Source organism: Emys orbicularis, chromosome 12 (assembly GCF_028017835.1).
Source record: "Emys orbicularis isolate rEmyOrb1 chromosome 12, rEmyOrb1.hap1, whole genome shotgun sequence".
NCBI classification, from domain to species: domain Eukaryota; kingdom Metazoa; phylum Chordata; order Testudines; family Emydidae; genus Emys; species Emys orbicularis.
In genome coordinates, this window is record NC_088694.1 from 12,859,361 (window position 1) to 12,876,049 (window position 16,689).

The 16,689-nt window shown below is 37.6% G+C and overlaps 1 protein-coding gene across 2 annotated transcripts in view; it reads right to left on the reverse strand.

Annotated features, from left to right (window-relative positions):
- Positions 1-1,823: 1,823 nt before the first annotated feature.
- Positions 1,824-16,689, reverse strand: part of RTF2 (replication termination factor 2) — a 56,903-nt gene continuing 42,037 nt past the window's right edge. The window contains exons 6-9 of one of the 2 annotated variants that reach the window (XM_065414282.1): positions 11,150-11,263; positions 6,646-6,700; positions 6,471-6,563; positions 1,824-3,866 (exon numbers count right to left, since the gene is read on the reverse strand). In XM_065414282.1, coding sequence (XP_065270354.1) covers positions 3,682-3,866; positions 6,471-6,563; positions 6,646-6,700; positions 11,150-11,263 — 447 coding nt within the window. In that variant the 3' untranslated portion in view covers positions 1,824-3,681. Of the gene's footprint in view, positions 3,870-6,470; positions 6,564-6,645; positions 6,701-11,149; positions 11,264-16,689 lie in introns of both variants that reach the window. The other variant, XM_065414281.1, reaches the window with a different exon arrangement.

Here is a 16,689-nt window from a genome sequence, read left to right on the forward strand (position 1 = left end):
CCAGCGCAGCTCTCTCCGACCCAGCTCCGGGCCGGTGGGAGGCGGCTCGGAACCGCAGCCCAGAGCTGCAGCCCGGCCACCGTAAGAGCCGTGGCGGACCCTCCACCTGCCCTGGGCGTAGCTCCAAGCAGCTCCCTGCCCAGTGTCCCTGCTTCCCAGGCTCCCCGCCCAGGGCAGGTGGAGGATCTGTGCCGCGGTTCCTCACAGCTGTCCGCTTGGCTCTTACCGTCAGAGCCCTGCGCGGATACAAAATTTGTATCCGCATCCATGCTGCTATTAGCTGAAATGGTCCACGGATCTCCACATCTGCAGCTATATAGCAGATACCCACGGATTTGCAGGGTTCTACCCCTCAATTCCCATGCTAAATATTTATAGTTATATCAACACACGGTTTGGCAAAGAAATTATCAAAATAAAATAAGCATTATCCCCTAGGACTACTACATATCGTAAAAAGGTGTGCTTGAACACACTGATATTCACTTATTGTCAAAGCAGGATTAGATTGCAGATTAAAGGACTGTCAATTTCTGAATTGTATCACACTGAACTCAACATTTGTGCTTACATAATAAATGAAAAGAATGAAGAGAAAAAAAATACAGAATGGGAAGAACAAAGCTAATTGCTAGACATATATATACACATAAAATATGGATAAGTACTTCCTTGAAACTCAACTAAGCCTCAAACTGACTTGATTGGAATATTAATTGTATGTATCCTATGTGTTAACATATTTGGACAACTGAAATGCTTATCATGTAGGTTTCATGACAAACTCCCATGGAAATAATGCTTAATTATGTCTCAAAATAATTACAAAATAATCAGTTGCATTCTACACACATGAATCAGAAAGACCAGGTAGACAAGTATAAACAAATCATCTAAACTTCCAATTAATTACTGCTGATCATAAAGGAAGACACTTTTCAAAATAAATTACAAGGCTAATTAATTGTTGTCACACAGAAAAGTAACAATGTAACATCATTGTGCAGTAGCTTTAAAAGCTTACTGCTTACTGTAATTTTAGCTTGGTTAGTTTGAACAAAGGCTATAACATTTAAAAAAAATAAATAATAAAAGTAGCTTCCAGCTTTTATTTTGATCACTTTAAGTAGGTATTATTGGATAATAGCACTGACTATTGTTAGACCACTGAATAATTGGAAGTGGAAAGTTAACATTTAAAAAGTATCAGAGGGGTAGCCGTGTTAGTCTGGATTTGTAAAAGCAGCAAAGAGTCCTGTGGCACCTTATAGACTAACAGATGTGTAGGAGCATGAGCTTTCGTGGGTGAATACCCACTTCTTCGGATGCATCCGAAGAAGTGGGTATTCACCCAAGAAAGCTCATGCTCCTACACGTCTGTTAGTCTATAAGGTGCCACAGGACTCTTTGCAACATTTAAAAAGGATCACTAAATTTCAAATAAGGTTAAAAAAGGGCCCAGAGGAAAGCATGAGACAATGAAAGATGACTAACATCTAAAAGTTGCTCTATTCAAGCACTGACATATGTTATGTAGGCTACCAGGAACCTTTATGGTCATATGACAAAAGCCACCACTTATTTCAGTCAAAGTTACAGGGACAGACTTGATCAAAATAAGAGCAAGTCACTGTGCCTTGCTGTACGTGCACATAGCATCACTCAGTTCGACATAGGCAGTCCAATTCAGGTCCAAGTCAGAATTGCCTAACATGTTCAGTTCCTGTTAGAAGCTTTAGGATAGGAATCAAGAAACATGGATTACAGACGTTTTGGAAGCAGCACATTTCACTAATCTGCAAAAAAGTGCAAAGAAAAATTACCACTGCATTTGAAGGTACAAAGGGCCGAAATTTAAAATGGTCTTTATTAATGCACCCCCAAAGTTTGTAGATGCATCTCTTTATCCACATAAAAGAATGCACACATCTGGGTGAGCATTTGCACATGTAATTACACTATTTTGCTGGGCAAACATTTGCACTCAGAGATATTGTGAGCCCTTCTTTTGGGATGTCTCTGAAATTTAGTCCACAGCTTTTTATATAAATGAGGTCAGATTCATCATGTAATTATTAAAGAAGAAGAATCAAAACACTCTTCCATACTCTTGCAAAGTGATTCTAAGAAGAAACTGAAAGATTCATGGAAAGGTATAGACTGGACTTCCAGAGTCTAGCCTGTGTAGAGTAAAAAGAAAAAAAGGGTGAAATTAGTAGCCATAGTGTGGTAAAAGGCTTGCAGTTTCTAAAAAGTAGGAAATAACATGAAGTAAAATAGATTTCAGAAGCAAATATTTCCATATCTTGCACTGTACAGTATCTGTAAACTTCCTCCTTAAATCAAAACTGCTACTTGGCACAGAAATCATTAAAAATGTAAAAGGGACACTCAGTTTTCCATAAATCTGGACTTTTTATATTAAAAACAAAGCAGACAGGCTAAAGGCAGTTTTCTTTGCACAGACGCAAATCATATTTTTTTTAAAAACTGAGTTTGATCTTGATTTCTCCAAGGAGTCCTCTGTAAAATTTTTCTCTCTTCCACCCAAACCCTTGAGTCAGAATCACCAATCTTTTAATGTGTGTTTAAACACACTGATATTCATTTTAATGTGCTAGGCTCATAAAACAGCTTTAACCAGATGAACGAAATGCTTCTCCAAATTCTCAAAACATCCAAAGTTACGGTAATAAGTGTGTTCATATTTTTCAGTTGAGCTAAAAAGATTTGCATCCATCAGTTTGTTTTAATTAAAGGCAAATTGCTGCTTAATGGTGTACAAAAACCAGCCTCTGCTACTTCAGTTGAGAGGAAGAAAGCTCAAGTTTCAGCATAGTGTGATGCCATTATTCTACACAGTTCTCCAACAAAAAGATGGAAGCCCAGACTTGGTATTTCTAATGTAAGAGGAAAAAAAGCTAGAACACTTTTTGGGGGAACAAAACGATTTTGGGGCCTTCTTTAAAAATAATTTAGCAGTAAATAGCAAAACATTTCCCCCACTGCCATTCTCCTTTGAAATGGAACAGGAGACTATTGTAAAAGTTTTTACTTTATTTCTGAGATCACACTGAGCTTTCTAAATGACTCCATCCTGACATGCATTAATTCAAAGCGATCTCCAGCACCTTTAAGAGAGACATGTACTGGTTTTGACTAGAGTCAAATTAGTTAATGTAAGAAAGGAAATATTGTGGGGGGTTTTATTGTTAGCAAGCAGTGTCAGAAAGTTAGAAAAATTCAATTCAGTCTTTAACACAAAGAGAAGTTCAATTACAACTGCAGCTAAAATTGTGTAGGTAATCATTAAAAGCATAGAAGGATATATTTACTAGTAAGCAGATTCTGCAATCCTAACTGGAACTGCAACCAAGAGTAAAATACTATTCAGTGTAACTAAGGATGGCAGAATCTGACCCTAAAGAATTATACTTTTTGTAAATAATCTTTTAAAATAAGTCACATTACCAGACATGGATTTTAGCCATCTATTTCTTATTTAACAGTAGCTGCAAACAACCTAAGTACACTGGTTATTCAAAAGTTTATAAACAACTTGCAAACTGAATAATACCAGATAACATCAGATTACAATGAACACCCTGTATCAGAGTTACACAGAAAAAGCCTCAGGGAAGAAAAGCAGCAATGACTGTTACAATCATGCACACAATTGTTTCAGAAATAGTATGCCGTGTGAGTAATCCAATTGGAAGACTCTTCCTTCGAGCGTTTTGCTGAGCTGTGTGACGTAAAAATAGACTTGTATGCCTCTGATTTCTCCTGACTGTCGGCAATGGATCTCTTGGTGGTGCCAGATGAAGCTTTACTGATTTTTCCTGATGCAGAAGAGCTTCCATTAGCTTCTAGAAAAGAAACAAAAATACTATTTCTCTAATTTTGCAAATCTAAAAAACCCCATAGCTATTAAAAAAATCATTTTTGCACCTCTGGAAGATAAGTTTATTGATGGCTTGGTTCAGAAATCTGACAGCTACAAATATCTTTCATGAATGTATGAGGTAGTTTCTAGTTTATGTAATTTGTACCTCTTTCTGCACACACAAAATTGGCAGCTAAATCTACATACAGGAATGCACGTCTCCTTCCACTGTGTGTGCATGTACACCCTCCCTTACCCTTCTGCACTGCTTAACACAGTATTGACATCATCTACTGCTGTATGCAAAAAACAGAGCTCTGAACTCTGGTCTTAGCAAGTAAGTGTAGGAGGATATTTTTCTTCAGCTATTGTTTTAAGATTAGTTATCAAATGACAAAAGCTACACTCGTGACATGTTTATCACTTGGGAATCTATCTACTCCTTTTATCACTGATGAAGTCATTGAAAAGCAACAACACGTGTCTTTTAATCATTTTTCATTCAAGCCAGAAAAATACCCATCCCTTTGTTTCTGATGCCATTTCCTTTTGTGTGTTGGATTTACTGCTAATATGGAAGTTCCTCTCTGCAAACACTGGCAGAAACGCTCAGTCTTTTCCAAGGACGGAGGTACAGCAAGATTTTTAAAAAGCAGAAGCTTTAGACCACAAGCAAAAAATGTGTACACAAAAGTCTGGCAGAAACTGCATATAATTACTGCAATTATGTGTAAATTTGGCAGTTGCATGTGTATTGCTAGTTTGGAGCATATCTGCATGTACATTTACCTGATTTGTGCATGCAATCATAGGAATTGCACATACAATCCTAAGTAATCATGGACCTTAGCCTTCTCATTTTGGAAAAAGCCCTCTTAATTGACTGGAGAGGATTAACAAAAGGTGGATTTGGAGTACCCATCCCTTCCCTAAAAAATAACTCCATGAAGAGGTTTATCCTCACCTTGGGGAACAAGAACTCAAAGATACCCACCAAGAATGACTACTGCACCAAGATATATGAAAGAATCAAAATGGGTCCCATAAATCCATGGAAATTTTAGGGCCCAGCATTCAGCAAATTAATTTCCAGCCAGCTCCTAACCTACCTAGGTTTCTTTTTCCCTTACTGGATTTTTTTTTTTTCAGTTCATTAATGCAACCTATTTATGCAGAGACATAAATTAATGACCTGTCATTTCAAAAGGGTCAAGCAATTATTCCTTTGCTCTGATAAATTATTTCAAGCATGATTAGAGTTAGTATGTTATTAGAGGTCTACTAGCAATAATAATAATTTAGGATAAAATATAAATTTAAGAATCATCACTTATAAACTGAAGAACTCAGTAGCTCTTTGGGGAGAGGCAGGGGTCCAGACACTTATAATGAAAATACTCTGCGTACTACACAGAAGCACAATTGCTCATCATTGACCTATCTCTGGATTCATCAAACATTCGATGACTTTCTCTTCAGAAAATGTTGTTTTCTCTTACTGTAACTTACATGATTTTGAATCTCATTTCTAAACTCTGACTGACCTTTACAATATGCTCATTTTTATAGCTCTGGATAAAAAAAAATCAATATGAGACATTAAATTTTGTCATATATATTACCTAAAGTCGTACTGCTACTCTCTGGACTAATGGGTAGCCAAGTGTAATCTTAACTGCATGACTGCTGCTGAATACATTAGGAATGTCCTGAAGTTACTCTTCAGTGTTCTCACTGACATGTAGCAGAACAGCAATCAAGTTATTAAAAGATCCAAAGCTGGTAAGTCTCGTTTGAAATGAATGTCAAAAGAGACTTGTTCTTCTTCAGATTTAATGGGAAATGACAACAAACTTTCTGCAAATGTTATAAACTCCCCTCACCACTACCAACCTTGCATACTTAGATGGGCAAGAATATTTATTTTTACCAAGTTAAATCCTATAAAAACTGGAATTGGTAATGAAAACCATAAGGTGACCCTGTCTTATTTTACACTAAATCCTCTTCTATGATGCATTGAACAAATCTCTCATGGGGTCATTTATTTTGGGAAGTTTACTTTTAGCATAGCTGACATTTTTATGGTTTGAGAGGAAATACTAAACAATCTTCTTCAACTCCTAAATAATGGTATTAACACCACAAAGTGGAACTGATTAAGATACAATCGGTAAAACAGACATGTAGAAAGAAAATACGAATGATATTAAGGACCCAATTGTCAGACCCAGGCTTCTGGGTGCGCATGCAAACGTCGGAATGCACTCTGCACACATCCCTTGGAAAGTTTTAACACCCTCCATGTGTGCACAAATGTTAGACTTTTACCTCTTACTGGGCTTTATAAGGACAAATTCTCTAACACTCTGCACATGCTTCCCTTAGAATTTTCAAGCATGTTTGCAACATGTGGTTGCATGGGTATGTATGAGCCATTTTGAGCACACACAGAGGGAGGCAGGGTAAAAGCCTGGTTGAAAATTTGGCCCCAAATAGCTAACAAAGAATCTCTCTAAATATCTGAGCACAGGAAAACAGTTTATGAAAATTTTCCCAGTTAAACTGAAACATACACACCAACCTGTACTCTTTGTGAAGACAATCTGTTTCCTTTCTCCAGAATTAGTGTTCATGTCATCTTTTGCACTCTTTACTTCTGATGGTCCTGGTGAATCTACAGAATTAAAAAAAGCTAAAGCATAAGCTTGTTAAATTACTCAGAAGGTAAATGTCAATTATAGCTGTGACAACGTTACCTTCAGGGGTGTCTTGTTGAGAGACCGATTCTGCTGCCTTACATTTCTTTGATTTCTGAAACAATATAAGCAGAAAACGGAGGTTACATTTAGAATCTCCATATGCGATATCTAACCAAGTGTGCGTTTGATAGAAATATAAGTACCTTTGCTATGCTTATGTGTTTTATACAATGAACTTGTTTCTTTCCATACAATTACTTTATACTTTTCTTACTATTTTAGTATAGAAAATAATAGTTGATTAGCTTGGCGGCATCTCAAAGAAAACCACATAGGCTGAAACTAAGCTGCCTAAAAGCAGGTTTTTTTACTTATTTGGTTTCATTTTTTTAAAAAATACAAAGCCTAATTATTTTATTAGTAAAATGACCAGCTATTCAGTAATCTTATTGACTAGCACTGAAACCATTTGGCAAGATACTACAGCTGGGCACAATTGTAATGAATAATGGCATTTTTGAACAAAAGAAATTTCAGCATAAACAAATAATATAATTCAATCTTTATTTTTCTCAGTTAACCTCCTCATTGGGTTTAGCTGCTTTATATTTCCTACAGTTTTATCAAGGCATTCCTTCTTATGTGGATACTCACTTGAAAAACAAAGCTTAGTATAACAGTTAAAATTAATTTCTCAGAAGGTTGAAAAAAAATCAGTTCAATAGCATCTCTTGGCAAGATTTTCAAAGCCCACTCTTGTATGTGCTCAAATAAAAGAATCTGTCTGTGTATTAGAATATGTAAAAATATATTTAAAAAACGGTATGAAAATAGTGGAGAAAAACAATGACAATATTTGATGTTTAAAGAGATTTGCTGACAAAGTGAAGAAATTTACAAACATTGCAAAAAAAAGACTATCCCAATGAAGGTAAACATTTAAAATATGTTGCTGAATCTATGAGCTCACATACTGTCACAAGTATGATTTAATCTTAGGGGGAAAAGTGACATAGCAAATGCTGCTCTTAGTCTTGTCCAGCAGGTGGTGCTAAAAGGCCACTATTATAAAGCCAGAAATAAATTACTATGATTTTGTTTGCAGGTATGTGGATGAAAATAGCACTTTCTCTTCACTATGCCTCCATCTTTATGTTACGGACATGTAAGACACTGAAATTTACAAGAACGCTATCTGAGTGCTTCAGAAAGCAGGATTTTTGTATATTTCAATAACCTGTCTGCTTCAAACACAGAACAGGCAGAGAGAAGGGATGATGTATTGGAAACATGTCCTCGTTCATGGAAAAGCTCTGCACGCTAAATCTGACAATGGATCACCTGACAGCAGTTGGGGCTTTCACATTTTAGTTCTTCATCCAATAAGCAGACAGAATGTATGTATTAGAGCTAACAGATTACAACAAAATTGCATTTTCAGGGTAGGTTTTAGCATTGAGTATTCCTTTAGCAGCCCAACTAACAAGCCTGTCACACGTGCCTGCTCTCCAGTGAATCAGGAGTCCAAAGTTGTTACTGACACCAGATAACCAAGTAGAGGTGTTGAACAGAAGATGCAGCCCTAATGATATTTACTGATACTATTGAAAGAACATGGATTTGTTGGGTTTTTTTTGGCTTGAACAATGCAGAATATCTACAAAAAACTTGGCATAAAACAGGGTTCTCCCTTCCACATCTCCATTTCAAGAACTAAAATTATCAGGAAACTTCTAATTTCTGAAGCTAGACGAGGAAGCACTGCTCTTGAAATGTAGACCTAAATAAGAGTTTTGTTCATTCAAATTTGCATATTCTGATGGTTGCTACCCAGCAATTCCAAAGACCAAGGAGGCTCCCCATTGAACCAAGGAGAAGCTGCAATACAGCACACATTAAATACTTCTTGTATAAAATGCTACTTTAATTCAGTTTGACAAGGATAAGAACAAGATGCACTCTACCCACAGGAGAAAAGAACAGCAACCAAAGACCAAAATTAGATTGTAACAGAAGTTATTACTCAGACTGAGTGGAAATAAGTTAAATGTAAAAACTAGTGCCAGTAAACTAAGTGTTGTTCTTTCGTATGGCTTGAGTAGGTAGCAACAACTACAAATTAGTAAAATATGGGTTACTAAAAATGATAAGTTTATTATTTCTTATTAAAACCTATTTATAAAGAGACTACCATGAGCTTAAGAAATTAATATAAAACATATTGTAGAATGAAACTTGTATAGATCTTATAGGCAACCACCTGTTTTAAACAACTGTTCTAAAGGATTCTCAAATGTATCAAGTACAATTCTGTTCCTGTATTATTAGAAAACCATCTCTAAAAGGTCACTTAAAATACGCTTCACCATAATATAAAAACAAATGCAACTGAGGATAAGTGACACACAGAATAACTGATTAACACCTTCCAAATACACATGGCTGGCCTCCAGCACAACAACATTGAAGAAGCAATCCTATTACCCTGGCTGGAGAATTAAATTTGCATTCTGACATATTTTAGTTAGCTTTTGAACAGGAAAGAAGACTCGAAACAGCTGAAAAAAGCAAAACTACCCGGGGACTATTTCAAAATAAGTAGCTGCAACAATTTAGACTCATGAGGCCAACTATGATTCTTGACGATTTCATGAAACACGGTGAGGGGGAGTCAGCTGGAAGCTGGGTTGTGTTCTTAGGACATATTGAGGTTGGTGAGATAGTGTTTAGGACTGAGGGTAGGAGAGAGGTACAGGTGCAAGGAGGAGCAAGTATAAAACAGTTCGTATTATCGAGGATCCTACCAGTTCTGTAGTTAAGGTTATAGAAGGATTTTGACTTTTGACCGGACCTTTTCATTTGGATTCATTCTTGGACTCTACTGACCACATATGACTCTCCTGAAAAGTCCTGAATTTATATTGAATCCAAATTTAGTCACTTCCTTGCTTCAGAGCAACTACTCAAGTAGTAGCTAATCTGATATAGAAGCCAACGGATTTGTTTATTTCTCTCTGATTAATTTGCTAGATTATAAATTACTGAGGTGAGCAGAGAGAAAAGGTGGCGCTATTATGAATAATACAAGAGTTTAAACTAAAACTATGGTTTGAAAAAAAAACACCCACAATAAACAAGGATATTTGGAAGGAAGCAGAGCACCCTAAACTAAGCCCTGCTGACTTTAGACACTTAACCACATGTGAATATCTATTCATTCTCAACACTGTTCCTTTCATAATCCTGAAGGACTCCCAAAGCATTCTGGACATTTATTGGCTAGTTTTTCAAATTCATAAGCAGCAACATTACACAATTTACTGCAGAAGTGACCACCACAATAGTCAACGGAAACTGTAGGGGAACATTTAGTGGGCAGAATTACCAAAACTTGTAATTTGGTCAGCAGACATGGGTAACAACTTGATGCTTGTAAAAAGTGCCACAAAGTCTAATGACAAGAGATTGGGACCTTGGTTTTACATCTAATCCAAAGGACAGTATCTCCACCAGCATGGCGCCCCTTGGCACTGTGAAAAGGGATTGGTTCTGTACCAATTTAGAAAAACAGTGCCACCAACTGCACCACCAATTGCCAGAATACTAGGTCCAAATATTGGCCAAGACTGATACTACTTAGCTGGTGACATCTGATGATACCTGAGCTCGAGACGGGCATGCCTATAAATGTCTGTTAGAGGTTCACCACCCTGAACAACGTTACATATCCAGGTGGCTTTTTAAAACAGACTAGAATAATTAACTATAAAGTGGTGCACACACTATCCACGTACACAGATGAGTAGGAGAAATATTTTTCTTCCAGTAGCAGTGTCCGATGAGTGAGTCATCTACTTTTTTTATGCACAATGACTATCAATTAGGAGTAGTCTTTATGTTGAATAGCTGCAAAGTATGTTTCAATATATTTATTTCTATTGCATTTTTTCCAATTGTCTTTATTATTATTTGTACTGACATTTACATTATGGTATGCTAAAGTGGCCACCATACACTTGAATTGATGTTGGTTGCTTTAGTCTTATAAGCATAACGATATCTTTCTGGGACTTGGTCTGGAATAGACAGTGGTTTGAGCATTGGCCTGTTAAACCAAGGGTTGTGAGTTCAATCCTTGAGGGGGCCATTTAGGGAACTGGGGTAAAAATCTGTTTGGGGATTGGTCTTGCGTTGAGCAGGGGGTTGGACTAGATGACCTCCTGAGGTCCCTTCCAACCCTGATATTCTATGAAAACATTTTGCACCTAAAATACATTGTCTTGCTGCAGGAGAATGCTGTAGAGAAACAACTAATACTTAAAAAAAAAATTGTTCTGGATAAAACTGAAGCATTCAGGTCAGTGGGTCCAACGTGAACTAAAGAGACTTACCAGCAAGAAATAAAATGTGGATAGCTTAGAATGAATGTGGTTCATTCTCAGAATCAATGAAGAATCTCTGTTTGTACAAGTTGAACTTTCACCTATGAGATCTTTTCATAAAAGATCTCATTACACACACTCAACTTCCTAGCATTTTTAAGTCTCTGTAAAATCATTACCTTTCCCACTTTACTCTTAAGCCTTCTCTCCTCCATTCTTTTCTTCAGCACTTCCACATCTTCTTTATTACCATTAAGTATAATCACATCTTCTTCTTGAAAGGAAACACCACACTTTAAAAGAAAAAAGAAAAAAAGGAAACAAAACATAACTTTTCAAAATCTGAAACAGACGTTTATGCTGGATGGATCTTTGTTTAAAAAGTACCGTTTTTTTTAAACACTCCTCAAAGAACTGCCACATCCTTATCCTTCCTTCCTTCTGCCTTTTCCATTTTCATTTTCTCTCCCCATTTTTCTCTGTGTATATTTCTCTACTTTTAGACACCGATCAGAAGCTGCCGCAGAAATGGAATTATACCATGGTCTTGCACAGAAGTGCTTCAACTCATGAGGGTGAATAAGGAATGAAACTACCGTTAGCACCTCAGGTAAAGTATCTGCATGGGAGCCCAGTACGATTCCATTTTTGCAGCAGCTAACTGTGCAGGTTGCCCCATACTTGTCAGCTAGGAAAATGGAGGCATGTCCATTAGTCCTCATGCTTGATATTTGTTCAATACTGAAAGTTAAACATTTGCACATATATAAACCCAACTTAATCTAGACCAGTAGTATGTATACATGTCAAGGTGACATGCAAAGGGTTGTGCACTAATTGTGCTTTTTTCTGAGGTATAAATGAGGGCTGAAAAGATTTCCCCCTTAAGCAATAGTGAATTTTTCAGACACCCTCTGTTTGTCAGGTGTTTGAGTTAAACAAGAATAGTTTTGAACAGTGCAACCAAAAATCCCTTTTCTGTCAATTGCTCCAATATTCTCTAGGTACCTGTGTCAGAATCCTACTAGTTCTCCAGACCGTCATCATGTTTTCCACCAAAAAAAAAAAAAAAAAAAAAAAAAAATCTAGACAGTAACTGAATTTCTAATGGGACGGAGAGAAACCAAAATGTCAAGCCCCCTTCATACCTCAAAGAAGAAAACAGAGCTTAAACTTTTTTTGTTTTTAAAGCACTTTGAAGGTCACCTTTAACAGACCTTTAAAAAGAGTGAACATGGGTTTTAGGGTTTTTACCACACAAAAAGTCCTTGAGTTCTTCTTGTAAGTAATCACATTGTGAGAGAGAAAGCTAAAAATAAAAGTGAGCATTTTGTGTCAAATCAGTTCAGAAAGTTAGTTTAAATCAGTGCAGCCCCCTTGTCTGGGCACACTTAAATTGGTTTAAGAGTGCCTTGTATTGCTTTAGCTTAATTTAAACCTGTAAGCCTATCTCCAATCAGCACTAAGCCAAAACTATGCGACTGGCTGACAGTATACAGATCACTTGGAGGGCAGCTCACTACTGTATCAAATTAAGAATACACACACACACAAAACACATCTTGAAGTGAATTTTGTTTCAGTGTTTTGATAGGTTAAAACTTTGCTGTAGCATAAACAGATTACTCAATTAGCTTTTGGCACAAGAAGGGAGACCAGACATTTCCTAAGTTAAAAGGCAGTGCTCTAATGAAAAAGGGTTGTGGTGGGAGTCCACTCTCCAATTTCCAAGAAATGTAAATGATTAATTGATTAGATGGACTATCTTATTTTCAAGTACGGTTAAGGATGTGTCTAGGATTACATGTAATTACCAAAAATTCTTTTCATTTTTTATCATCAGCATTAATACACTTTGGAGTTAAGGAAATTAATTTTTCTTTTTTAAGGTGCCTGATGCATAGATTGAACTAATCATCTACTACAACAGGGGTTAATTTTCTTGCCCCTCCAGCAAACCTAAAACGAAGGGGCAAGAAATTGCAAACAGCAGAACTGGCGATCCTGTTCAATATACACTAAGTAGACCCAAAACAGCAGTAAGCACTATTGGGGTTGATTCATATCGCCTTACTGTGACACAGTTAGCACTGGTGTCACAGTAACCACCATGAAAGGTTGGGGCTCCCTCTCACAGCTCCCTCCAAAAAGTCATTTGCCTCTGGATTCGGACCTTGCTGTCCAAAGAGTGTTTTCATTACTTGGTGTGTAAATGCAATTTACATAGAAATCAGTTCTTAATCTGGATTAATAAAGTCTTCAGCACAAAGGATACCAATGGAAAAAACAACAGCAAGAAAGCAATAGTGGAAGGAATGTGATGCTATAGTACTAACTAGTAATTTATCTTAATAGGACAATGAGATTATTTTAATGAATGTTTTATCACCTCTAAATTTCCATCATTTACCATAATCACAATAAATTGCTTTTCCTGTAATAGAAACTAAACTAGAAAACAAAGTTGGCAATATTCCTTTGTTCCATTACATCAATATGGGTAATTCTTATCTTACTTTTCCCCTCTTTCTTCAACTGCTAAATCAAAGGAGAAAATCTCTTTCAAAGCAGATGATCGGAAGTATTTTCTAAATACAAGAGACCATAAAACATAGCTATTAAACTATAGCCATCATGTTTTTTAGGACAGGTTTAAACAACATTCTTTTGTTGAAACCTTTGTTCTAATACGTATATTTAGCTACCCACTTAAAACTATTTATATTCATAGTCAGTTGAAGGGAAAATTTCAGTATTTTGGTCTGTTGTAGAAACAACCACCCTCTGAGTATATCCCTTCAAAGGGATAATAAATACTGATGATCTTAATGGTGAACCATGCACTTAAGATAACTACATGTACAAGAAATTAATGTATTTGTATCAATCTGCATAGCAAATTCTAAAAATATTCCAATTGTACTAGAACATTCTGAATTTGTACAAAACCCTATTCCATGCAAAAAGGTACAGAAATTGCATAGTTACATCACTATTTCTCTCTTCCCAGTAGTAATCTTACCCGGACTTTTTTTTTTTTTTTTTTAAATGAAGGTACCATTGTACATTTTCTGTCCCAGTTGTAGACTTTTTCTAACAGGTCCAGAGTCTAACTTTCTTGCATAATCTATTAAAGAGGAAACCAACCTCTTTTTTTCCTACAAATGCAACTAGCATAAAGAACAAAAGCACACAGGCATTTTTCTGCTGACTCGTTGCCTGTGAATGTATTTAACTAATATTTCAAACTATGCCAATTCTGCTCTGAAATTTCTCTCTCTCAACAGGGCAATATTTTAAAGTGGAACTGTACTTGAAAGCAACACTTCCCTGTATTGATAAGAAATAAGTATAAAGATGTCACCCTTTCAGGGGTTTATTCCAGGGAGACAGTACCATCTGATGGGCAATTTGCTTTCCGCATGGCACAGCTATCAAACTGCAATTTTTTGAAAGGCTGTGGTGTGGATAAAAGAGGATAATGGAGGTAGTAACACTCAGTGGGACTTGTACAAGACATTAGAGTTGATATAGTTTCTATTTTCCTCCTCTTGCCTCTCAACTATGGCACTCCTGATCTACTCTATCCAATATATGTAATACTAAGGACTTACACATTGCTTTACAACCCAAATGCCCTGTATGTACATTTACTAATTAATCTCCATGAGGTACAAAGTTTTCTTCCATGCATTTTTCAACTTCATTCATAGAAAGAACAGTTACTTACTCTACAATAACAGTGGATCTTTGAAATGCTGAAGTAGCCTTGCACAGGTTTGGAATCTTTTCTGAGTAACAGTGTGTCGGGGCCATGCACGTACCCTGTGGTCACCTTGTGCTCCCATGCAAGGACATAAATGGCTGAGCAACCATGACCCTCCCTCAGTTCCCTCACAATCGGAAGCCTGTGACTGCTGAGGACCATGAAAAGCAGGGACATAGGATGGGTCATGGGATCTACTCTGACTACAACATTTCAAAGAATCACAATTACTGTAGGGTCAGTAACTGGTTCTCACGTATGTGTCAGTGTGGTCCAATTTTGGAGGGTTCTTGTCTTCCAGAGTCCCCTCAGATGAGCTGTCTTTTCCTGAACCATAAATACTAATAAAGATCCTGGATGTATGTAAAATTGTTAAAAACGTTTAGGTGGAACTTGGTAGTGCTTTTCTACTAACTTTGAGGGGGAGGGAAAACAAGACTGGAGTGTGCTACAACCCCTTTGCTGGGTATATTATGTACTGATTGATTGGAAGGGCAATTATTGATGGTGCTGAGGATGTCAAACAGCTTATGCATGTTCTCTTGGATCACCATTGTCTTAATGTCCAAGGTTTCAGTTATCCTCATAAGCAAGTCCTGGAAGGCCTTAAAATCATTTTGAGCCAATGTCGGGACTGATCTAACTGTCCCATCAGGAGAAGATGAAAATGCCTTTGGTGGGGAGGACAAATGAAGTGTCTCCAGAACCACCTGTGCCCTAAAACAAGGAGTTTCCTCTAGCTCAGGTGTGAGGGGCTTGGTATGGTCAGTGAACCTGCTGATGTCAGAGACTTTATCCTCTTCCTTGAAACCGGAGATGGACATATGGGAAGGTGGGCCCCCCGTAAGGCCAATATGACTGAAGTGGCAAGTTATAAGAGTACTGGCCAGATTCCAGTTGACTAGTCTATTGTCAATCTTCCATTGGTGCATGGCATGGGATGTGTCTGGAACTCCCTAGAGGGTCCTTTTCTGATTGATGCGAGCAGGTTCCCTTCTTGATAGAGGGCAGAAGGTATAACTTGGAGATGACAAAGAGAAGTATATGTCCATGAACAGCAGTGCCATTGGATGCAGGGCAGCTGCCTGCTCAGATGCAGTGTGAAAGGTAATGAGTCTCTCTACTAAGTTCTCTCTCTCTCTCTACCAGCAAGGGTCTGCCGATTGGTGCCACTGTCTGTACTGGTGCTGGTCTTGATTGGTACCAGTGTCACTATTTCCTCCACTTTCTTTTCAGTCAGTACCTTGTTCCCTGGGCTCAACGTTGATGAATATTTTAAGTCTTCCTTGCAAGATGATTCCACTGCATGCTCAGAGCTGTGCTTGTGCTTGGTGCAGATTGGCTGCTCAGCACTTCTTGAAGTAGATGGCATATGTTCCAGGTCTCTTTGTCCTAGAGTAAGTGCTGTTGCACTTGGCACAAACACTGACAATGCCGAGGGTTCTGGTGCTCTGTTCAGTTTCTGAGATCCTGGCACAGGTACCAGTGGCTTGGGTGCCCTTTTAGAGGATTTTTCTCCGCACTGGAACTGGGGTATGGTGTCTGGTTACTGGGGCATTTGCCATGGATAGTCGCCTCAACTCTGATTTGGTGGATGTCTTCTCCAGGATCAGACATGACTTTCATGGATTGCTCAAGTAGATGTAATTTGAGCCTTTGTGTCTCTCAATTTTCAGATGTCAGACAAGAAGGAATGGCAGATTGTTGGGGATGTGTGCTTCCCCGAGGCATAAAAGGCATTTGTCGTCCCTGACAGTTAAGGGCATAAAAGCATCACACAATGGGCAGGTTTAAATACTGTCAGTTTAGAGTCTGCTATCAAGATGTTTGGGGCAAAGAGCCTCACCTCGTGGAACAGGGGCATACAGATTTAAAAATTTTATTAAGATGTTTAAAAAAAAAAGTGAACGGTACAGAGTTTAAGCGTAGAAGTTTCTGGTTATCAGGGAATAA